Source organism: Nannobrachium achirus, assembly GCF_963921795.1.
Source record: "Nannobrachium achirus genome assembly, chromosome: 15".
In the NCBI taxonomy this organism is placed as follows: Eukaryota; Metazoa; Chordata; class Actinopteri; order Myctophiformes; family Myctophidae; genus Nannobrachium; species Nannobrachium achirus.
The window spans coordinates 2,957,274-2,982,631 of NC_137822.1; the positions used below are offsets into that span (position 1 = coordinate 2,957,274).

Here is a 25,358-nt window from a genome sequence, read left to right on the forward strand (position 1 = left end):
ACACACTGTTACTAAGCCTTCCCCACAGTGACTTATTGGTATATAATACACACTGTTACTAAGCCTTCCCCACAGTGACTTATTGGTATATAATACACACTGTTACTAAGCCTTCCCCACAGTGACTTATTGGTATATAATACACACTGTTACTCAGCCTTCCCCACAGTGATTTACTGGTATATAATACACACTGTTACTCAGCCTTCCCCACAGTGACTTACTGGTATATAATACACACTGTTACTAAGCCTTCCCCACAGTGACTTATTGGTATATAATACACTGTTACTAAGCCTTCCCCACAGTGACTTAGTAGTATATTCCCTGTAAGACCCGAATTCATTTCTACTTGCAAAAAAGATTGTGTTGTAGGAGTACTTTGGAGAGGAAAATGTAATGTTTTTCTTTTTTTTAATGTTTTTGTAAGGTTTTGTAGCCAAAATGCAGCAATTATAAATCATGCTCTAATTTACATTTGGGGAATATCTTTCACAACTACTTATGTACAGTATTTGTGAGGAATAGCTTCAGTGAAAAAGTGAGATGTTGTTCGTCCAGACTCTGTACTCCAGAGATCTTGAAGTTGTGTAAATGTCAGCCTCTGTGGGCCAAATATCGTGGCTAATGGCATTGTAATACTTTTTGGATAAAATACAAATGTTATACTGCAACACTGGGTTTTACAGGGATATACACATCTTAAAATTAGGAAAAAGGTCGCACACTCTACCCCCCATATGCAATGATTTATTTAATTGACATCTTGGCCTTTCTCAGAATCAACACATGTTGATGATTGTGAGGATTCTGAGGAAGGCCTCTGCTACTCTCTGCCGGAAGTGCTGACTCATGTCTTGTGTGGTGCTGTGACTCAGGACTATCCCAAGCTCAGCCAGTCCTTCTACTCCCTGCTGGAAGTGCTGACTCAGGACCACATGAACTTCATCGCCAGCCTGGAGCCTCACGTGGTCATGTACATCCTGTCCTCCATATCAGAGGGGCTCACCGCGCTGGGTAAGACGTCCGCTAGTCCAGTGTTTCTCAAACCTTCACATTTCAAGGTCTCCCCTTTACTCTGACAGTGTACAAATGGAACCAAATGAACCCGCCAGGGTTCATTTGGTTCCATTTGTACACTGTCAGAGTTACAGACTTGTATGGGTCAATTTAGACACCCCTCAAGGAACCCAAGGTGCCCCTGGAATTCACTTTGAGAACCACTGCTTTAGTCGTTGCTTGCTGCATGCGTTTGCTCCTCGGTTAGGGCGTACATTTTTTTTGTTTAGTTTTTTTTGTTCTTGTTTCCGAAGTATTTAATCAGCCCTACAACGCCACTCTACATTAGTGTATAGGACGACGGGCGGTTCTCAAACATCTTTATGTAAGAGTATGTATTGTGAAATGTGAGAAATGCGTTGTGAGGACCATTTTGCTGGTCCTCACAAGATACATTTACAATTAAGGGAAACACACGTCAGACGTGCGCAGGCAATGCTATTTTCGATATTTCCACCAAAAGGCCCTTTTAGGAATGTTAGCCCCTGCCTCTCTAACATTCTGTGTGTGTGTGTGTGTGTGTGTGTGTGTGTGTGTGTGTGTGTGTGTGTGTGTGTGTGTGTGTGTGTGTGTGTGTGTGTGTGTGTAGATACGATGGTGTGCACAGGGTGCTGCTCCAGTCTGGACCACATCGTCACCTACCTGTTCAAGCAGCTCTCCCGCTCCACCAAGAAGCGTCCCGCTCCCATGGCGTCGGACGACCGCTTCCTCCACATCATGCAGCAGCATCCTGAGATGATCCAGCAGGTGAGCCGTCTCCTACCATCTAGCACCGCTACTTTAAACCTAGAGATGTATACCAGGTTTTCCTTCCTCGATTACCACTCCGGTACAGAGTACCGATCCGATACCATGAGTGATTTCTAAAAAGAATCTAGAACAGTAGAACCCTAACCCAAATGAACCCTTACAGGTATGTAAATCTGAGAGTGTACAAATGGAACCAATTAGACACATAAAGCTGAGCCTATTCCACGACACTGTGGAGTCTGTTCTCCTGTATGGCTGCGAAAGCTTGACCCTGACACCCACCCTGCAGATGTCCCTGGATGGGTGCTACACCAGAACCAGAATGCTATGAGCTGTTCTGAATGTGAACCAGAACATCCACATTACCAACAAGGACCTGTACAGGCAACTGCCGAGGTTCAGCAAGAAGGTAGCAGCTAGGAGGATGAAGCTGGCCGGCCACTGCCACAGACATCGGGTGCTCCCGGCCAGCAGGCTGGTCCTGTGGGAACCAACGCGCGGGCATCGATCGCGAGGATGTTCCGCGTTAACGTATGTGGACATCCTGAAGAAGGATGTGGGAGCTGAAAGCTCTTCGGAGCTTGCCGGGTGTATGGAGAACCGGAAAGATTGGAGACTCCGATGGAAGCTCGTCTGAGGACGACCGAGAGAGATATGCTACATTCTGTACACCCTATTCCCCATCTCTTTGCCGAATGCCGAGTGAGCTTGTAGATCTGCTATTCTTGACGGATATTGACCTGTTTTTGACAAATTGTTCGCATGTTATGGCATCATGGCCAGAATTAGGACACTAGGGTTGAAGTATCTACTCAAGAATCTCTGATTAAAAGGGTTGAGTTTCAAACAGAGCCTGTTGGCTTTCTTTTCAGATGCTGTCCACAGTTCTGAACATCATCATCTTTGAGGACTGCAGGAACCAGTGGTCCATGTCCAGACCTTTGTTGGGCCTCATCCTACTCAACGAGAAGGTAAGACACTTTTCAGAACACAGTTACAAAGTGCTGTACAGAACAAAGTTAAAAGCAGCAAATAACAGAGCCGAATCAGAATAATAACAATAATAACAGCTTTCAAATTAGAGCTGTCACATGCAATTCGATTTCAATTCAAAGGAGATTTATTGCCCACAGGCTTACTGTATAATGGGCCAACATAGCCGCAATGTATTTGGGAGCCTGTCCATTACATGCAGGTCTTTAAATGTATTCAGTGAAATCTTAAAGGAGTATGACTTTTTTTCTATTGATTACTCACACCATGGAGACTTGAGTTCAATTATATATTTTTTGTATTTGTCGCATTCTTGTCCTTTTTTTAATTTTTTATGTTGATTTTTATTTGATTTTATAAAAGACAATACAACAACAAGACATAACAAGACAATACACACCAGACTGGAGAGAATATAAACGAGCGTGGTAACCCATCATACAAAAAGTACAAAAGTCACTTGGGACAGTCACTTGACATATGGAATAATCATAGCCTAATAGAGGTATAAAGTTATACAATATATAAATGTATAGCGCAAACTTGGTTAAAGTCAGAGTCATAGAGAGTTGAGATGACCCGTAATAGGACCCCAGATGTATTCATATGTTGCAAAACTATCCTGTTTGTGGCAACGCAGCCTCTCCAAGTGTATTAGTGATACAAACCCATTAAGCCATTTATTAAAACATGGAATAACAGCGGTCTTCCACTCCGCTAAAATAATTTGTTTCGCTATAAGTATACCAAGCATATTTGTTGCATTCTTAAGACAAAAATGATTATAGAAAATGTACCCACATTGATTCTGAGGGACCCAAATGCATTTTCCCAATGTTCCTCGCCTGAATGTAACAGGACTGAACAACTCTTGTTACTTGGTTGTTTAAAGGAAAGGCAAGGCAAATTATTGAATTAACTTTTCAGCACATTCCAACAATAGGGCAATTCAATGTGCTTTACACAAAACACCAAGCAAAGGAAACGATTATAAAAATACAAAGACGCGACACTCTCTAGGTTCCTTTATGGGGGTCTAAATTCAAATCCGTAACTCTGACAGTGTACAAATGGAACCAAATGGAACCGTTAGGGTTCATTTGGTTCCATTTATACACAGTCAAAGTTTAGGGGAGACCTTCAAATTTCAAAGTTTGAGAACCACTGATTTAAAAGAAATAAGAGTGGCAGAAGACCTGCCGTTTTCTGGGAGTTTGTTCCAGAAAGGTCTGGGTCAAAGATCACACCCAGGCCACAAATAGATGTGCTTATCAATGTGAATGATCTGATAGGAACAACTGTGTTGTGATGAGCATACTTACGTTGCATCTATGCTTTCTATGGTTGTGTGTCCTGCAGTATTTCGCCGACCTGCGGAACAGCATTGTAAACAGCCAGCCTCCGGAGAAGCAGCAAGCTATGCACTTATGCTTTGAGAATCTCATGGAGGGAATAGAGCGCAACCTGCTAACCAAGAACCGGGACAGGTGAGAGGGACAGACACACACCACCATGATGCCAGCTCATGTACATTACATGCTCAAACGCGTCTCGTTTGAGCCTTGGAATTCATAGTCATCGCTGTTTGAAAATGTCACTTTTTGACCGAAAGTAAGTGAGAACCGGAAAAGCCGATTCTGTGAAAAAACATAAACAGGAAGCGGTTGGAGATGATGTCATTTTGTGTGTTCCGCATCCGCTGTGATTCTAATTTTTAGCGACGAGCTCCATCTGGTGGCTAACTTGTGAGAAGAAAAGGTAATCTGTCATATCTCCCTCCACATTGGCAGTGAATGGGTTTTTAAAAGAGATTGAGAAACCTAAATGTTATTTTTTGTTTTTAATTATTATTATTATCCAAAGCCTAACACAGGGGTGGGCAACTTTGATGATGGCGAGGGCCACTATATTTCCACCTTCACTCCAGAGGGCCACATTGCATATTGCTACTTCCTTCTTTGTCATTCTAGTATCTCATACAAAAGAAGCAAAAATAGCAGATCTACAAGCTCAAAACGCATCACGCTGCGATGCGTTTTGAGCTTGTAGATCTGCTATTTTTGCTTCTTTTGAATTGGAATCCTAAATTATGTTTTGTTACTTTTTAATTGGAATCCTGAAATGTAACATTTTGATTTAATTTCAAACACATTTAGTTATATATTCATGTTGACTCTATGAACCTAAATACAAATACCTACATTGGACATAAAAAAAAAAACCATTTTAATACATTAAGCTACTAATATAGACTGATGGAATGAAAGCAGGTCATGTTTGGAATTGTAACAGCTGAAATCAATAATATATCAGTATTCCGGTATTAACCAGCGGGCCGCATTAAGTGAAGGTGAGGGCCGCAAGTGGCTCCCGGGCCGCCAGTTGCCCATGTATGGCCTAACATGTCAAACTGTCTGTGTGTGTGTGTGTGTGTGTGTGTGTGTGTGTGTGTGTGTGTGTGTGTGTGTTTGTGCGTGCACAGGTTCACCCAGAACCTGTCGGTGTTCCGGCGGGAGGTCAACGACAGCATGAAGAACTCCACGTACGGCGTCAACAGCAACGACATGATGAGCTGACATTCCACGCCTCCTCCTCCACCTCCTTCTCCTGGGCAGTCTTACTCCCTTCCTCCTCCTCCCTCCTCCACCTCCTCCTACCTCCGCCGCTCCTCCTCCTCCCCCCCTGCGCCTCCTCCACCCCCCCCGGGCCAGGATGCCCGGGGCAGAGAGCCTCCTCCTCCTTTCTTAAACCCCACCCCCCCACCCCACCAGAGTACTATTATTATTATAGCTGCTGCATGGGCGACAGCAGGCCACACGGGGGCGATATCCATTTAAATAATCAACAAAAAAAAGAGAAAAAAAAACGGCATCCACCTCTTCTTCTTCTTCTTCTTCTTTTACGTTGCACCGATTCATTCCCCGATTCTGTCCCCCCCAGCCCCACCACCCCCACCTTTTTTGATATAAACATATATAAATATTTACGGGGAGGGAGGGAGGGAGGGGGTGGGGGCGACACCACACCACACGACTTCTACGCACTCTGGAAAAGAGGGGATACCACGGACCGGAAGAAGATGCGACGGGGGAGGGGGGGCTCCGGGGTGGGGGGGGGGGGTTAAACATAGTAACCTGCTTCTGCCTGCCTTGTATAGAGAAAACAAAAAACACACAAGTGTACATTTTTTTTCATAACATTTTGAACAATGTTTATAATAATGATGATGATGATGATGATTGAATTTAAACGAGAAAAAATCACCAGAAAAATGTGTGACTGAGCTTTTTACAGTGTAGTGAGTTTAGCGCAGCTGTCTTTAAATGTGGGAAGCGAGCTTTTCCACAGCTAAGGAGAAGCTGGAGACACCAACCAACGAACGAGAGAGAGAGAGAGAGCGAGAGAGAGTGCCCAGACTGAGTTATGGAGTAGTTGTGCATAATAAGAGTGCTTGTTAACGTATGCCTGCTTTATGCTTGGGTGCACGCACCGAATAGAACCATCCTAACCGCACCGAATAGAACCATCCTAAAAGCTCAAAAGGTTTTTGAGGTTGTAGATTGGCTGTTATTCAGTGCACGACGCCAGCACACAACTGAACATAAACCAGGTCTTCTACGGTCTTTACACACCGGTGGCGATGATGAAGAATGAACTATTACGAGACGCGTCTAAAATGCGTACGTTTCGCATCATACGATTCCAGTTGATGCATTTTTTTAAAAATCAACCTCTTTCCGAAGAATTGAACAAATTCTGTTGCTTTTTTGGTCACCACGTAATTGTGTAGTACTCGTGACACACAGTGTCACATTTGGGGGAAAAGAAGAGATTTCTTTCTTGGAATAATTAATTGCGTCTAAAAATCCCCTTCCGGTGTGTAAAGACCTTTCTGCTGGGGGTGGGGGGGGGGGGGGGGGGGGGGGTAGTTGTTGGGGGCGAGGAGGAGAGACCTACACTAACTTGAGGAGAAGGAGGATTCAGATTCAGAGCAACCACCCACGTTGTACATTTTTCTCGGCCTCTGGGTTGGGAGTTGATGTAAATAGCCACTTCCCTTCTTCCGACAGCCGGCCCGGCCAGGTAGTTTGGGGGGGGGGGGGGGCGCAGCTCGCTGACTTTGTGTCACAGGCTCTTCGGCCCCCACACTTCCCCCCCCCCCCCCTTCCGTGGCAATCATTACTCCCACACGAGACTCCGACCGTGCCCCCCTCTCTACTAGGTGCATACAGTACACAACACTTGCTTGTTCTCCCCCCCCCTTTTTTTAGCAGTCTAATTGGTGTGCAAGCAATAATGGTAACGGCTCCATTTTACCCTCTGGTAGGCCAGGTGGCAGTTTCCACCATTTTTGTTGACACGCCTCTCTTCGATGGATGGGGACCCCGGTTTATGGGGCCGACCGGCGTTCTTTAGAACAGGGGTCTTCAACAGGGTTGTCCGGGACCCCTAGGGGGTCCCCAGTGTTACTACAGGGGCTCCTTCAAATCTTTGACTGATAGAAACTTTTCTTTCTCCTTTTTTATATTAACCACTTGATCCCTAGCGTCCAGAGAGCTTTAGACAAAAATAGCCGATCTACAAGCTCACAGCGAGGCGTTGTGAGCTTTTAGATCGGCTATTTTTGATCGGCTAGGTTTGGTGTAGAGGGGAAAAAGAGCAGACCAAGTACAGAGTGAAAGGTCAAGTTTATTAAGTATTGACAGTTCAAGTGGTTAAATATCTGAAAACACAAATTGACATGAATGCACTGACGATTTTGCTGTCAGACAATGAAACAATATGGAATCTATGATAAGGCAGTGGGGCTCCCTGCTTCATCTCTCTCTCTCAACTAAGGGGTCCCTGGCCTGAAAACGTTGAAGACCCCTGCTTTTAGAACTAACGGTCCTGCAGTGGAGTCCTCTTGTGTGCGTGTGAGTATGACAACTGTGTGCGTGTGCATGTGTGTGGTGAAGGGAAACAAAATGGCTCTCTGCTGCCTGGTGACTGAGTGTGTGCAGTGTCCCGTGGTGCTGTGACTGACTGCAGAGAACCTCTGGTGTGTTTTTTTGGGAGGGGGGGGGGGGGGGGTAACCAGCCAGGGTTCCAGGCGGCTCCCCCGCCTAGAAACTATTGCCTAACATTTATACTCTGTCGCACAACGACGACACAGCCGAACTGTAAGCTCACGGCGCGGCGCGTCCGCAGCGCATTGTGACTGTGAGCTCGCAGGTCGTCCGTTTTCGGCCGCCGTGCGACAGAAGTCTGAATCAGGCTTTTTTTTATAAGCTGGAACGCCGGTTCGCGGCATCAGAGCTCACCTGAAGGAATTAACCGATTTTAAAATGAATCTGAAGAAACGTATGGCGTCGAATCCTAACGGCCGGGAATACAGAACAGTATAAAAGAAAGAAAAACGGGGACGGGAGTATAACTAGCAACTTTGTTGTTCCTCTTCTACGATGTTGCTGCTAACTGTTTGTGTGACGACTAGCTCATTAACCATGCCAGCACTCATGGATGTTCATTTTGAGTTTCTTAATTTTTTTTTTTTCTTTTTTTTTTTTTTGGTTTGTTTGTGTCCCTGATGTGAATGTTTTGGGTACATAGAGTGAATAGCTGTTGGACTTGTTTGGATGTCTGCTACTTATAGTGTAAGCATTGTGACTGCAAATAAACCTCGTTGGTTTGTACACACTTTGTCATGGTCTCCTTTTATACAATAAAAACAAAAACTAAAATCTGAAGATGTCATGGATTCAAGTGCTCAGTCGCCACGACTGATTTCAGTCATTTGGATCTCATAGAAGCCAGCATGTCTTCTATGAAAGCATGATGTGCACCGGATATGTCAGAGCTACAAGCTCACAAGCAGTGAGTTAGGTCTTTTGAGATTAAAGTGAGTATTTTGAAGTGGTCAAACTAGCAATAGAATACTATAAGTTTAGATTTAGAAGCATCTTCCATGAACAAAATGTCAAAAGCAAAGCTTAAAGCCTCAATGTGTGATAAATGTACACAAAGCTTTAGATTGAAATACCTAAACATCATTACGTTGTCAGTCACAAGATTACATTTTGCTTTATTCTATGAAATTATCGTTTAAATTTCATATTGAAAATCTTATTACTAAACTGAGACAAAAGATCGGGTTTCTTTATAGAAACAAAGCATGCTTTCCTGCATCCTGTAAAAAGACTATTATTGAAGCTACTTTTCTCTGTTTTAGATTATGGAGACATTATATATAGGATTGCTTCTCCTTCAATTTTAAAGTGCCTTGACACTGTGTACCACTCAGCACTAAGATGGATCACTGGTGACAGCTATGGAACCCACCATTGTACACTATATTTTTAAAGCTCTCTCAGGATTGCTCCCCCCTTATATTTGTTCAATGCTGAATCTGGACCCTAGTCCCTATCAGACGCGCTCAAGCAACATTTTGACGCTCGAGGTTCCATTTGCTCATACAGAGCTTGGCAAGGCAGCAGTTTCTATCAGTGCTCCACTTGCATGGAACAAGCTCCAAAAATCATTAAAAATAAAATATCTGCCGGGCCTTAGGCCAATTTAAGATGATGGTTTCTAACACCTTTGTTCTAAACTGTATATGTTTTAATTAATTTAGCTTTTAGTTTCTTGAACTTTCTACAGTTTTCAAGTATTCTCTTTTTGATTATTTCAAATGATGTCTGTAAATGTATATATGTATATATGTTGTTCATTGTTGTATCTCGGTTGCGTTGTAAATGAGTGCTTGCTCTCAATTGTATTTCCGAGTTTAAATAAAGGTAACAAACAAACAAGATAGCAAAAATGATCCACTAAAAGATTCTATTAAAACCATTTGAACCACAGCATCCATATAGCCAAAGAAGTTGCAGATCTACAAGCTCACAATGCGTCGCAAAGCTACATGCTTTTTTGTTGCAGAGGTCTATATCAAGCCCCCCTCCATTATTCCATGTACACCATGAAAATAGCTGATAACACTTGAACATTGTAAAAAAACATTGCAAAAGATATCATAAAAGTTGAGCATTGATAAATTGAAATGAAGCATTAGAGCATATTCACATAGATGCCAATAGAGATGTACTTGTACAGTACTTGATTGGAAAGAACATGGATGAATTCACATTTGCGGCATTAGGGGGCAGCAATTAGGCATGGCACCTGAATGGTGACCTATTTTTCTACAGTCTATGATGGTGACAGAGGTTGCCTGCCCCCTTTGATTGAATGGTTCTATCCGAAAGCACACACAGACAGTAACATAGGGTATGCTATTTTCAGCCTACTGTTTTGTAGATAGGCTTACTGTTTAGTTGACACTAAACGGTATACAGTAGACTGAAAAATAGCAGTATAGTATATCAGTTTATGTTGTTTCGGACGCAACCGTATAAAGTCCACACGCCCATGGTATTTGCATGAAATAAGGTCTCTGCATTTAATCCATCCAAATGAACAGGAATAGTGGGTGCTATTGTGCCAGCACCTCAGGTAGTTATCAGTTAAATAGGTGCATGGTGCCATAGTTTTGTACTTTTTCTGTTTTTGTTTTGTATGTATGTCTATGAAGTTACTCTAATAGACCCCCAGGGGCCCGTTTCACAAAATCTAGATTAGGGATTAAGCCTGGATTTATCAACTATCCTGGCATAAGTTAACCTGGATCAGAGTCAAATATTTCTACTCTTACTTAACTTGAATACATGTAACATTTCTAGGAAGGCTGAAAAGTACTGAGTACTTTTAGGTTATCTGTTTGTTTGTTTGTTTTTTCTCCCTAAATGCAATTACCGGAAGGGGGCATGGTGGTGCAGTTGGTAGGAGTTTTTGGAAGGAAGGTATTTCTGCAGGCTTAGGTGGTTTCAAAGAGTTGATTCTCTGAAACAAGAGTTACAAGGTCGTATACATTAATTGTAAAACACTAATTCATTGATGTGAAAAATAAGAAATGTCCATCTCTGTTAAGGACCTCATATCACTTTATTAAAGAAATACACATTATTTGATAACTTTCTATTGTGCCACTCGCCATTATGGCGTTTTATTGTTTAATATGTGGTTGTAACTTGTAAGGTCATCTCACCTCAGCCAGCAAGTACTCAGAACATTTTGTGATGAAGCTGAGCAGTACAGGAGGTCAGCAGTCTCCTGCCTCCGCTGCACAGCTCTACGCTGGACCAGAAACAGCTGGTGACAATTAGGGCTGTCACGATATGACATTTTACATGACGATTAATTGTCACTCAAATAATTGGCGATTAACGATTTAATTGTGTTTTTGTCGTTGATAATTACATTTCTGTTTGGCTTTTAGGTTTTGAAGTTGTACATGGTAGATAACACATAACCTAAATATACAAAGAAATTACTGACATATTTGACAACTTACTACTTAAAAAATAACATTGATAGTGGAAATAGCCGATCTACAAGCTCACAACGCGTCGCGATGCAACGCGTTGTGAGCTTGTAGATCTGCTATTTCCACTATTTCGGACATTTTTCAACATTCACGATTATGACGATTATGACAAAATAATTGCGATAATGTCAAATAATCACGATTAGACGATTATGTAATAATTGTGACAGCCCTAGTGACAATTCAGGAGGAAGTCCAGCAGCAGATCCAGGACACAAAGAAGGAGCTGAAAGACCTGAGACAGGTCATGGAGGCCCTGAACGTGAGCTGATATTATTACGGTTGCAGATTACCGTAGTATGTGAACGGTCACAGCTTGTTGTATGTTGTATCTCTGTCTATAACGCCTGACACTGTGGTTCTAAGGGTTTGCCGCTCTGACATCATGCTCTGATGTCACTGTGATGTCAGGGGAACCACTCTAACAGAATGGGTTTGCCGCTCTGCCATCACGCTCTTGCTTCAGTGATGTCACACTAACAGAATCCCATTTATGCCCATATGTGGAGTTCCCTGATGTCATAAATATTAAGCGCATATCTAACAGGACTTCATATGGGAATGCCCATACAGTATATGGAGGCCACATCGGCCACATACCACACTAACAGAATATATGGCCAAGACAGATGGCCAAGACAGACCTTATCTGGCTGGTTCTACAGACAGGGATCTCCACATGGGCATAAAAGGGTATGATGTCAGATTTCATATAACGATGTTTGGGCACTCACAGCTCCATTTATCTCCATATACAGTACATGGATCTCCATATATGGGTACCTAGGTACTACCTACCAGGGGTCTCCATATATGGGTAACTCGTCCGATATACATCACTGGCCAGATGGCCAAGAATTATCGCCCTGAGGCGTCTTACTAGTGATAATGGTTATTGTTATTGTGTTTCTTGTTCTTGTGTATACTGTGGAAAAAGGAGGAAATGGTGATGCTATAGATTCTGCGTCTTCAGTGGTTCTCAAACTTTTTCGCCAAGGACCCCCCAATTATATACTGTATTACTTGGCTGCAGGCTCTCATTTGAAAATATTTTGTGCCTGTGTGTGTGTGTGTGTGTGTGTGTGTGTGTGTGTGTGTGTGTGTGTGTGTGTGTGTGTGTGTGTGTGTGTGTGTGTGTGTGTGTGTGTGTGTGTGTGTAAAGAGGGAGAGAGAGAAGGATGAAGACTTTTACCCTTTTACCCCACAATATTTCCCATTTCCAGTGTCTTATGTATTGCCAGTGCCGCAATATTCCAAAGAGCGCTCAGATACATGTTTTTGGGATGGGTAGATCATGTTGAGCTGGTCATTTAAAAAGGTCAAAAAAGCGTGAGCATCCCTGGCCAACACCATATGTGCCCACTGGAGGAAGTGGAGTGAATGTGGTCTGTGTGGAGATATCCATATAATAATTAGGGAGATAGGTCAGTCAGTCAGTCAGTCAGTCAGTCACACAATGCATTATCTATTCACTCGCTTCAGCTACTGATCTCAAATTTAACATGGCATTGGCCATTAGCATTATACACACGGTGACGGAGCCCGAATTTCATTTTTCCCAAATTCAAGCTATTTATTAGCGTTTCTTCACTCTACAGCTCTACAGCCTGTTGTCAGGGTTACGGTCCGTTCCTCCAGGCCATGGGATCTGTAGCCCCGGGCCCACACACACACACCTCTATCACAGTTAGGAATGTTGCAGTCTGGGTGATGTGTGTCTCATCTTCCAACGGGTATGGAAAAATTATGTGGAGCAAGCATATACATCTATTCACCTAATTTTGCTGTTAAATAATTTGTATCCATCATAAATATACACTCCTCCATGGGCTGCTCCTTACATTATGATGCTCCCACATATTCTCACGCACGCACCATGCAGTTACAGTTACCTGTACTTTCCCCATAACCCACACTCTGCACATATTTTGCAGCACATATTTTCGAACGGGTAAGGTCTAGTTTGACTAAAATACAAATGTTCTACCAGAACTAACCCCTTCTCCCATTCTCTACTCTCCATTCGTCTGAGGAAGGGCCATGTGGATGTGGCTCGAAACGTTACAGAGTAAACTTTAACTTTGGGAGCAGCAATTTGGTGTGCAGACTCTTTTCTCATATATACTTCTATATATATACTGTTTTTTAGTCCAGCACCCAGCCTACAGTATACAGCCTCGGATGTGCGTGTCCTTTTGGCTGTGTTTCAGCCTCTTATTTCTACTAGGGCAATTCTCTACCCCAAATAGCCTAAATATACCCCTGATTATCTTGTAAAACCTTGTGTCACCAGGCTTTTCTACACGGCAGGGAAATTATGTGTATGAGTCCAACGTTCAACCACAAGCAGAATAATCTTTCGTCACCAAGCTTCACAAGCTGAACCTGTTTGTGAACTTACATTTACTGTCTCTTTAAAACCACTACTGGTGCAAACAACCAGGAAGTCCGCCTCTCCCACTTTTCTTCAGAAGAAATGAAACAGAGCTGTTGGAAATGAAACTCAGAGCTGTTGTACTTTGTCACTCCCAGTCTCTCTTCAGAGTAAACCAGAGTGTTAACTTGTGTGTTTTGACTGCGACTGTTTTTTTATTTTCTCAATTTGAGTGTGGTTGTCAGTCAAATGGCTCAAAAACAACAGCAGCAGGGATGTGATCTGGACCAGGATCAGTTCTGCTGTCCTGTCTGTCTGGACCATCTAAAGGAACCAGTGGCTCTACCATGCGGACACAATTACTGTAAAAGCTGTATTGAGGGTTACTGGGACCAGCATGAGGAGACTAGAGTCTACAGCTGTCCCCAGTGCAGAGAGAGCTTCAGTCCCAGACCTGTTCTGAGGAAGAACAACTTGCTGGCTGAGGTGAGATGACCTTACAAGTTACAACCAAACATTAAACTACATGTTCTGCTACAGCAAACTCATTGTTGCCTATTTTGATAAATGTTATTTAGGCTACTGTATTGGTTACCTACTACACATTATGTTATCTATGTTGATATAGTTATGTTGCTGTTTGTCCACAAATACTAAGAATTTTATTTAGATAGCATGTTAGACCAGTGGTCCTCAAAGTGTGGTCTGGGGACCCCTCAGGGTCCATGATGGGGTTCCAGGGAGTACAAAATACTCGACCCCCAAAAAACAGTCACCCGGGGCAAATTCGGTGACCTCGGCATGGTCGCCCCAAAGTATGTCTGGCCACTTGGATGTTGCCCCACTTGCCCCAGACGTTAGGTCCCGTGGCCGTGGCCCCGCAAATCCATACCTCAGAACGGTCAGACCAGAATTATTGCAACATAATAATATTCATTTATTGTATTAAATACATCTATTGAGATATTTACTTTTTACAAGCTGTACCTCATTGTAAAGGTGACTAATCAACGATAAAAAATATACCAAAATACCAGTAAAACACGTACCCTAAGTGCAAGAAATGACCTTGCCCTAAAGGGCGATTAACAAGTGGACTAACAACAAAGGTTGTTATGTTAGGTTGTCAGATGCACAGGTTTGCTAAACGAGACCAGTAAAACAGCATTCTGCAGGTCTCCAGCTCAAAATAGCTGGCATCTGGCCATAGTTGTCTAAAGGTGTTTCAAGCCACCTGTTTCTTATGACATCTAATAGGCTGAAAAATGCTCAGTGAGATTCCAATGGTCCCATTTGCATTGTTGTATTAAGATTCTCTCTATTGGCATTGTTCAGGAGTATGATACATTTTAGATTAACCATAGACCCTATGATATGAATTGTGGGCAAGTGTTCTGCACCGGCGTGGTGGGTGGACTGACGCTGTGGGGCGAGGGTTCTGCTCGAGAGGGGCAGCTAGACCAGAGCTGGGGTGAACGTTCTGCTCAGAAAATGGGGGCGAGTGGGTTTTGGGGTGAGCCTTCTTTTTACCGTTCCAGGAGGTCCCCAACAAAACCATCTAATAGTCTGTCTGTTTATCAGCTATTTTCTATTATCAGAAAATTACCGCAACATGATATGCTATATATTTTTTAACATTTTAACTACAAAAATCAGATGATATGTGAATTTTAAATTGTTCTCTCAGGTGAACTATGTTTTATATTACTTGAGTTACAAATGCTCGCTCCCAAAAAGACATTCAAAAACCTGCCAAAAGAAATCACTATTTTTCAAAAATCCTTGTATTTGTTCTTGGACAAATACATATTAATTTGGGGGTCTTGAACCACTGGTTTAAAGAGATACTAGTATTGATATGTTTTTTAATCTTTAGTTTATTTGCAGTCTACTTACCTTAAGCTGTCATTTTGTTGATGAGGGTTAATGTAATCTACTCTGATCTTTGACTTTGTTTTAGTCACCGGTTAGCCATTAAACCCTGATTACCTTGTAAATGCTTAACAATGCAAAGCAATCAACTTCATGCAATGCAAACGTTCAGAGCCACAGTGTTCAGATAATGTTCCAATGATCTTACATGTCATTTCTCACTGTGTTTAACACCATGAACCTCACAATGTTGTATGTTGTATTTGTCATCAGTGAGTGACCTCCCCTCCTCTTCTCTTTACTTCCAGCTTGTGATGAAGCTGAGCAGAACAGGAGGTCAGCAGAATCCTGCCTCCGCTGCACAGCTCTACGCCGGACCAGAAGACGTGGCCTGTGATTTATGCACTGGAGCCAGACGTCGCAAAGCTCTCATGTCTTGTCTGGTGTGTCTGGTCTCTTACTGTGAGACTCACCTCCAGCCTCACTACAATGCTCCAGTGTTGCAGAAGCACAAGCTGGTCCCAGCCACCAACAAACTGCAGGAGAAGATGTGCTCCAGTCATGACAAGCTGATGGAGGTGTTCTGTCGCACAGACCGTCAGTGTATCTGCTATCTGTGCACCATGGATGAACACAAGGGCCATGACACGGTGTCAGCTGCTGCAGAGAAGGCAGAGAAACGGGTAGGACAAATTATAAGATGGATCATGTTTTAAAATTAGAAGTAGAAATAAATAACCATGCCAGGGACATTGTGGTGATGTGTGGATTTACCCTGTATTCTGTATGAGTTCTCTCTCTCCTGATTGGATAGAATTGGTATCCCGACAGTCTCTCTTCCTGTTTCTTGCAGAAACAGCTGGTGACAATTCAGGAGAAAGTCCAGCAGCAGATCCAGGAGACAAAGAAGGAGCTGAAAGACATGAGACAGGTCATGGAGGCCCTGAACGTGAGCTGATATTATGATGATGGTTCTTCTGGAAATGGTGATGCTATATGGATGAGACAATGCTTTGTGTCATCAGAAGCACTAAAGCAGTGGTTCTCAACCCTTTGCATGTCAAGGACCCCCCAATTTATAATATGTATTTGGCTATTCCCCCGTTTGAAAATATTTTTGTGCCAGCAATTTCCACATTTGGAATTATGAGTTGTTGAAATTAGCAGATCTATCAGCTCACAAAGTGGTGTGATGAGTTCTCGAAGTGTTGTGAACTTGTAGAACATCTACTTTCAAATGTGGATTACAGTTGGTTAAACTGATTTTGATTCTACATTAACAAATTTTGTCTGGACCCCACTTTCAGAATCAGTGCATTTCTTTGACTTTGTTAGTCAATGGTTAATCATTAAACCCTAGTGTCATTCATTGTTGGCAAACATAATAGCAGAACCAGATTTCTTTCTTTCTTTCTTTCTTTCTTTCTTTCTTTCTTTCTTTCTTTCGACGGGACGATGTACATTAATGAACATTCCGTACATGAAAATGAAATGAATCAGCTAATGATGATAACATGCCAGATTTAGCCAGAAGCTAATTTACATTTACAGTCCCCACATAAACCACACCACAATACAAACATAACAAAGACAGGATGGAATAATATCTAGTGTAAGCCAAACTAAAACAAAAGTAACTACTTACTAACAAGTCAAATATCTAAAACAGCAAAATATGTGAGACATAATTTGAAATATCCAAGAATTAAGGTTTATCCATGTTCACATATTATTTGGAACATTTTTAATCATTTCTGTAAAATAAAACATTTTAACGTGTGTGTGTGTGTGTGTGTGTGTGTGTGTGTGTGTGTGTGTGTGTGTGTGTGTGTGTGTGTGTGTGTGTGTGTGTGTGTGTGTGTGTGTGTGTGTGTGTGTGTGTGTGTGTGTGTGTGTGTGTGTGTGTGTGTGTGTGTGTGTGTGTGTGTGTGTGTGTGTGTGTGTGTGTGTGTGCGTGTGTGTGCGTGCGTGCGTGTTTGTGCGTGCGTGCGTGCGTGCGCGTGCGTTAAACAGAGCTCTGCAGAAGCAGCAGTGGAGGCCAGTGACAGGATCTTCAGTGAGATGATGGTCTCCATTGAGAGAAGACGCAGTGAGCTTAAAGAGCTGATCAGAGATCAGCAGCAGACTGCAGTGGCTCAGACTGAGGCTCTCCTGAGGCAGCTGGAGGAGCACATGGAGCAGCTGGAGAGTAGATATGCTGACCTGGAGGAGCTGTCCAACACTGATGACAGCATCACCTTCATTCAGGTTCCTATCATGGTTCTGACATTTAGGAGAAATCAGCTTCATATTTCATTCCTTTCCATCATATTACATTAGATTACATTACGCCATGGCATTACATGACATTATTAATGCTGGTAGTTACTAATATTAATAGGCTATAGTTCTACATATGTACAGACCAGAATAACAATGTAAATAAATTCATGGCAATATTATTACGTGATGATCTCCTAATCACAATTATTTGAGGTAATCACAACTATTTTTGTACAATTGTCATATTCATAAATCTCACATTTTCCAAAAATAGCAGATCTTCAAGCTCGGCTTGTGAGCTTGTAAATGAGCTGAATTTATAAAATAATTTGAAAGTATAAAATGATTCCGCCCGCTGCAATTTTTGTTCGTAGATTGAAATAGAAATAAATGTTGTATTGACACAGTACCAAAAACATAATTAAATTGTTAATCACAATTATTTTAATGAGATCGAAATACATTTTCAATTCATTCAATTCAATTCAACATTGGAGCTACAAGCCCACAGCGAGTAGCAGAGGCGATACGTTGTGGGCTTGTAGTTCGCTACAAGCCCACAACGTGGGCTATGTTCGCTGTGTGACACAAAAGTATAAATGTGTGTGTGTGTGTTTATCTATTTTCAATTCCACTATTGTGATCAATGAACTAATCTATAGATCTCTTGCTACAGTATAATGTTCTTCCATCCCTGTCTAAACTGGTTTACATGTCTCTCTGCTTGTCTCTCCCCAGAGTTTCCAGTCTCTCTCCAGTCCCAGTGGATCTCCAGTCTCACCCAGTGTGGTCTCATGTCCTCTGAGGTCCTTCACAGATGTGATTGATGTGGTGTCTGATCTGAGAGACCAACTAGACAACATCCTGAAGACAACTTGGCCAGAGATATCAATGAGAGGTGAGGTTGAAACATGGATTGATGAAGTCAGAAGGCAACTGGAGATATTTGACCTGGGGCCTGTTTCACGAAACCCAGATTATAAAGCCTGGATTTATCAGCTATCCTGGCTTAATTTAGCCATGATCAGTGCTCAATCGGTTTCATGAAAGCTGAAATATCTTGGCGGATTAGCCCTAGCCAGTAAACCTGGATATGTTAAACCAGGGCGGGGGCGGTGGAAGAACGCCGCTCTTTGGTTCCATGATTGGTCACGATCAAGGAATCGACGCTCGAACGCATGGACTTTTCAAGGAATACATGAACACGCATTCATCCTGGCTTTACAATCCTGGCTCGACAAAGTCGCTCCTTCTCAGCCTGGCCTGGCATTAGTGGAACGGAATAAACCAGGCTTTACGGAGCAGGCTTTGTCAAACCTGGATTTGGTTTAATCCATTCTTCAGTATGATGTCATGATTACCTTTACTGTTTTCTTGTGTTTCCAGTGTGTGGATTTGATGTTTTACATCCAGCGGAGCCTCAGACCAGAAAGGACTTTTTACAATGTGAGTCCATGTTGATGCGGTTTTTGAAGGTTATTGAAAGGTTATTGAAACAAGTTTGTATCTGAGAGACTGACTCTTAACAAAAAAAGGTTCAAGAGGTTTGAAATGTCTTTTGTTGTGTGTTCTCACAGATTCCTGTCCTCTGTCTCTGGACATGAACACGATAAGCACATGTCTCTCCCTGTCAGAAGAGAAGAGGAAGGTGACATTAGCAAGCTACAAACAGCCTTACCCTAACCATGCAGAGAGATTTACTAATTACACTCAGGTGTTGTGTGCAGAGGGTCTGTCTGAACGATGTTACTGGGAAGTAGAGTGGAGTGGTAGAGGGGTTAATGTAGCAGTCTGTTACAAAGACGTCAACAGACACACCTACTTTGGAGATAATGGTAAATCCTGGTGTTTACAGTACCTTGATGACAACTACAGTTTCAGACACAACAATATTCAGACCAAAGTGTCAGGGCCTCGTTCCTCCAGAGTGGGTGTTTACCTGGACCACAAGGCAGGTACTCTGTCCTTCTACAGTGTTTCTGACACAATGACCCTCCTCCACACAGTTCAGACCACGTTCACACAACCTCTCTATCCAGGGATATTCACTTGGTGGAGCGGAGATACAGCAGAGCTGTGTAAGACATGGTAGACATGTTAAGAATGCTGACGATGATATTCAGTAATTTGATTATAGATAATACTTAATGTTTAACAATGTTTTTTCTCATCCAACAGTAAACAAACCAACACACAGTATGTATAGTGTTACAGCTTACAGGCACATCTGCACATTTCTAAAATATGACTTAGATTTGGCCAAGCTTCGTGGGACACTGAATGAAATAACTCATAAAGGCACCACTCACTTCACATTGGGTGTGATTTATTTTTGTTAAAAATTAAAACCTGGCATGTAACACAATAAATAAATAAATAGGGGGTAAAACTATGTTCTTTAATTGCTTTTCGAGCAGTGCTCCTTGAAGGAGCTATATGAGCTCCAACATCTGGCTTTGTCCGGGCCCCAAAAAATTCCCATCACAACAACATATATTAGTATATATTAATTAGTATTAGCCCCCAAAAATGTCCCGGCTTTGAAGCGTGGCCTACATCCCACGTGAGATGTACTTGAGTTTTTCCGAATAAATGTTAGCACTTTGGCTGAAACCTCTTTTAGTCTTATTTTGAAGAATGTTTCTGTCTCTGTGAAAGTTGTCTCCATGTTACGATGATGTGTGGGTGCCATGATTGGTCACGATCAAGCAATCGGCTCTCGACCGCATGGGCTTTTCAAGGAATACATGAACGTGCGGGGTAGTTGTTGGGGGCGAGGAGGAGAGACCTACACTAACTTGAGGAGATGGAGGATTCAGATTCAGAGCAACCACCCACGTTGTACATTTTTCTCGGCCTCTGGGTTGGGAGTTGATGTAAATAGCCACTTCCCTTCTTCCGACAGCCGCAACACGTAGGCCCGGCCAGGTAGTTTGGGGGGGGGGGCGCAGCTCGCTGACTTTGTGTCACAGGCTCTTCGGCCCCCACACTTTTTTTCCCCCCCCTTTCGAGGCAATCATTACTCTCACACGAGACTCTGACCGTGCCCCCCTCTCTACTAGGTGCATACAGTACACAACACTTGCTTGTTCTCCCCCCCTCCCCTTTTTTTTAGCAGTCTGATTGGTGTGCAAGCAATAATGGTAACGGCTCCATTTTACCCTCTGGTAGGCCAGGTGGCAGTTTCCACCATTTTTGTTTACACGTCTCTCTTTGATGGATGGGGACCTCAGTTTATGGGGCCGACCGCGTTCTTTAGAACAGGGGTCTTCAACAGGGTTGTCCGGGACCCCTAGGGGGTCCCCAGTGTTACTACAGGGGCTCCTCCAAATCTTTGAGTGATAGAAACTTTTCTTTCTCCTTTTTTATATTAACCACTTGAACCCTAGCGTCCATAGAGCTTTAGCCAAAAATAGCAGATCTACAAGCTCACAACGCCTCGCGCTGCGAGGCGTTGTGAGCTTTTAGATCGGCTATTTTTGGATCGGCTAGGTTTGGTGTAGAGGGGAAAAAGAGCAGACCAAGTACAGAGTGAAAGGTCAAGTTTATCAAGTATTGACAGTTCAAGTGGTTAAATATCTGAAAACACAAATTGACATGAATGCACTGACGATTTTGCTGTCAGACAATGAAACAATATGGAATCTATGATAAGGTAGTGGGGCTCCCCGCTTCATCTCTCTCTCTCAACTAAGGCGTCCCTGGCCTGAAAACGTTGAAGACCCCTGCTTTAGAACTAACGGTCCTGCAGTGGAGTCCTCTTGTGTGCGTGTGAGTATGACAACTGTGTGCGTGTGCATGTGTGTGGTGAAGGGAAACAAAATGGCTCTCTGCTGCCTGGTGACTGAGTGTGTGCAGTGTCCCGTGGTGCTGTGACTGACTGCAGAGAACCTCTGGTGTGTTTTTTTGGGAGGGGGGGGGGGGGGGGGGGGGGCTAACCAGCCAGGGTTCCAGGCGGCTCCCCCGCTCACCTGAAGGAATTAACCGATTTTAAAATGATTCTAAAGAAACGTATGGCGTCGAATCCTAACGGCCGGGAATACAGAACAGTATAAAAGAAAGAAAAACGGGGACGGGAGTATAACTAGCAACTTTGTTGTTCCTCTTCTACGATGTTGCTGCTAACTGTTTGTGTGACGACTAGCTCATTAACCATGCCAGCACTCATGGATGTTCATTTTGAGTTTCTTAATTTTTTTTTTCTTTTTTTTTTTTTTTTGGTTTGTTTGTGTCCCTGATGTGAATGTTTTGGGTACATAGAGTGAATAGCTGTTGGACTTGTTTGGATGTCTGCTACTTATAGTGTAAGCATTGTGACTGCAAATAAACCTCGTTGGTTTGTACACACTTTGTCATGGTCTCCTTTTATACAATAAAAACTAAAACTAAAATCTGAAGATGTCATGGATTCAAGTGCTCAGTCGCCACGACTGATTTCAGTCATTTGGATCTCATAGAAGCCAGCATGTCTTCTATGAAAGCATGATGTGCACTGGAAATATCAGAGCTACAAGCTCACAAGCAGTGAGTTAGGTCTTTTGAGATTAAAGTGAGTATTTTGAAGTGGTCAAACTAGCAATAGAATACTATAAATTTAGATTTAGAAGCATCTTTCATAAACAAAATGTCATAAAAGCAAAGCTTAGAGCCTCAATGTGTGATTTATGTACACATAGCTTTAGATTGACAATACCTAAACATCATTATGTTGTCAGTCACAAGATTGTATTTTGCTTTATTCCATGAGATAGCAAAAATTCTCCACTAAAAGATGATTCTATTAAAACCATTTGAACCACAGCATCCATATTTGATGTTATGCTTTTGAAACTGATATTATCCTAGATAAAGTATGTTCTATCCGTCTGTCTTTCAATGTTATGAGATACTTAAAGTGTGGTTCCTGTGGAAATAAGCCTCGGCTTTCTAGGATCTCCTTTTAGTTGACCTTGTACCAGTGATTTGTACTGTCATGAAACTGTACTTTTTTCTATTGCAAACTTCTAATAAATTCTTCAATCAATCAAAAATAGCCAAAGAAGTTACACATCTACAAGCTCACAATGTGAAGCTCACAATGTGTCGCAAAGCTACATGCTTTTTTTTTTGCAGGGGTCTATATCAAGCCCCCCTCCTTTATTTCATGTACAACAGTGAAAATAGCTGCTCTAACACTTGGACATTGTGAGCTAGGGTTCATGGGGGTTAAGTCCTTCTTGTAATATTTTAAAACATTGCAAAAGATATAAAAGTTGAGCATTGATACATTGAAATGAAGCATGAGAGCATATTCACATAATATAACAGATGCCAATAGAGATGTACTTGTACAGTACTTGATTGGAAGGAACATGGATGAATTCACATTTGCGGCATTAGGGGGCAGCAATTAGTCATGGTACCTGAATGGTGACAGAGGTTGCCTGCCCCCTTTGATTGAATGGTTCTATCCGAAAGCACACACAGACAGTAACATAGGGTATGCTATTTTCAGCCTACTGTTTCGTAGATAGGCTTACTGTTTAGTTGACACTAAACGGTATACAGTAGACTGAAAAATAGTAGTATAGTATATCAGTTTATGTAGTTTCGTACACAACCGTATAATATAGTCTATATAGTAATAGGTCTCTGCATTTAATCCATCCAAATGAACAGGACTAGTGGGTGCTATTGTGCCAGCACCTCAGTTATCGGTTAAATAAGTGCATGGTGCCATAGTTATGTACTTTTTCTGTTTTTGTTTTGTATGTATGTCTATGAAGTTACTCTAATAGACCCCCAGGGGCCCGTTTCACAAAATCTAGATTAGGGATTAAGCCTGGATTTATCAACTATCCTGGCATAAATTAACCTGGATCAGAGTCAAATATTTGTACTCTTACTTAACTTGAATACATGTAACATTTCTAGGAAGGCTGAAAAGTACTGAGTACTTTTAGGTTATCTGTTTGTTTGTTTTTTCTCCCTAAATGCAATTACCGGAAGGGGGCATGGTGGTGCAGTTGGTAGGAGTTTTTGGAAGGAAGGTATTTCTGCAGGCTTAGGTGGTTTCAAAGAGTTGATTCTCTGAAACAAGAGTTACAAGGTCGTATACATTAATTGTAAAACACTAATTCATTGATGTGAAAAATAAGAAATGTCCATGTCTGTTAAGGACCTCATATCACTTTATTAAAGAAATACACATTATTTGATAACTTTCTATTGTGCCACTCGCCATTATGGCGTTTTATTGTTTAATATGTGGTTGTAACTTGTAAGGTCATCTCACCTCAGCCAGCAAGTACTCAGAACATTTTGTGATGAAGCTGAGCAGTACAGGAGTTCAGCAGTCTCCTGCCTCCACTGCACAGCTCTACGCTGGACCAGAAACAGCTGGTGACAATTAGGGCTGTCACGATATGACATTTTACATGACGATTAATTGTCACTCAAATAATTGGCGATTAACGATTTAATTGTGTTTTTGTCATTGATAATTACATTTCTGTTTGGCTTTTAGGTTTTGAAGTTGTACATGGTAGATAACACATAACCTAAATATACAAAGAAATTACTGACATATTTGACAACTTACTACTTAAAAAATAACATTGATAGTGGAAATAGCCGATCTACAAGCTCACAACGCGTCGCGATGCAACGCGTTGTGAGCTTGTAGATCTGCTATTTCCACTATTTCGGACATTTTTCAACATTCACGATTATGACGATTATGACAAAATAATTGCGATAATGTCAAATAATCACGATTAGACGATTATGTAATAATTGTGACAGCCCTAGTGACAATTCAGGAGGAAGTCCAGCAGCAGATCCAGGACACAAGGAAGGAGCTGAAAGACCTGAGACAGGTCATGGAGGCCCTGAACGTGAGCTGATATTATTACGGTTGCAGATTAGTATGTGAACGGTCACAGCTTGTTGTATGTTGTATCTCTGTCTATAACGCCTGACACTGTGGTTCTATGGGTTTGCCGCTCTGACATCATGCTCTGATGTCACTGTGATGTCAGGGGAACCACTCTAACAGAATGGGTTTGCCGCTCTGCCATCACGCTCTTGCTTCAGTGATGTCACACTAACAGAATCCCTTTTATGCCCATATATGGAGTTCCCTGATGTCATAAATATTAAGCCCATATCTAACAGGACTTCATATGGGAATGCCCATATATGGAGGCCACATCGGCCACATACCACACTAACAGAATATATGGCCAAGACAGATGGCCAAGACAGCCCTTATCTGGCTGGTTCTACAGACAGGGATCTCCATGTATGGGCATAAAAGGGTATGATGTCAGATTTCATATAACGATGTTTGGGCACTAACAGCTCCATTTATCTCCATATACAGTACATGGATCTCCATATATGGGTACCTAGGTACTACCTACCAGGGGTCTCCATATATGGGTAACTCGTCCGATATACATCACTGGCCAGATGGCCAAGAATTATCGCCCTGAGGCGTCTTACTAGTGATAATGGTTATTGTTATTGTGTTTCTTGTTCTTGTGTATACTGTGGAAAAAGGAGGAAATGGTGATGCTATAGATTCTGCGTCTTCAGTGGTTCTCAAACTTTTTCGCCAAGGACCCCCCAATTATATACTGTATT

The 25,358-nt window shown here is 42.3% G+C and overlaps 2 protein-coding genes across 2 annotated transcripts in view; both read left to right on the forward strand.

Moving 5' to 3' along the window:
- xpo7 (exportin 7) overlaps positions 1-5,748 on the forward strand; it is a 64,545-nt gene extending 58,797 nt beyond the window's left edge. Inside the window, exons 24-28 of the mRNA XM_080743126.1 lie at positions 879-1,017; positions 1,649-1,806; positions 2,682-2,780; positions 4,162-4,289; positions 5,285-5,748. Of these exons, the coding sequence (XP_080599252.1) occupies positions 879-1,017; positions 1,649-1,806; positions 2,682-2,780; positions 4,162-4,289; positions 5,285-5,378 (618 nt within the window). The 3' untranslated portion in view covers positions 5,379-5,748. The remainder of the gene's footprint in view (positions 1-878; positions 1,018-1,648; positions 1,807-2,681; positions 2,781-4,161; positions 4,290-5,284) is intronic.
- Positions 5,749-13,847: 8,099 nt separating this feature from the next.
- Positions 13,848-20,723, forward strand: LOC308299140 (E3 ubiquitin/ISG15 ligase TRIM25-like; the record flags this gene model as incomplete). The annotated part of the gene is made up of 7 exons (XM_080742859.1): positions 13,848-14,084; positions 15,779-16,153; positions 16,324-16,419; positions 17,484-17,717; positions 18,471-18,630; positions 19,119-19,178; positions 19,310-20,723. The coding sequence occupies 7 exons, from the start codon at positions 13,848-13,850 to the stop codon at positions 19,822-19,824; spliced, it is 1,677 nt and encodes a 558-aa protein (XP_080598985.1). The 3' UTR covers positions 19,825-20,723.
- Positions 20,724-25,358: the final 4,635 nt, after the last annotated feature.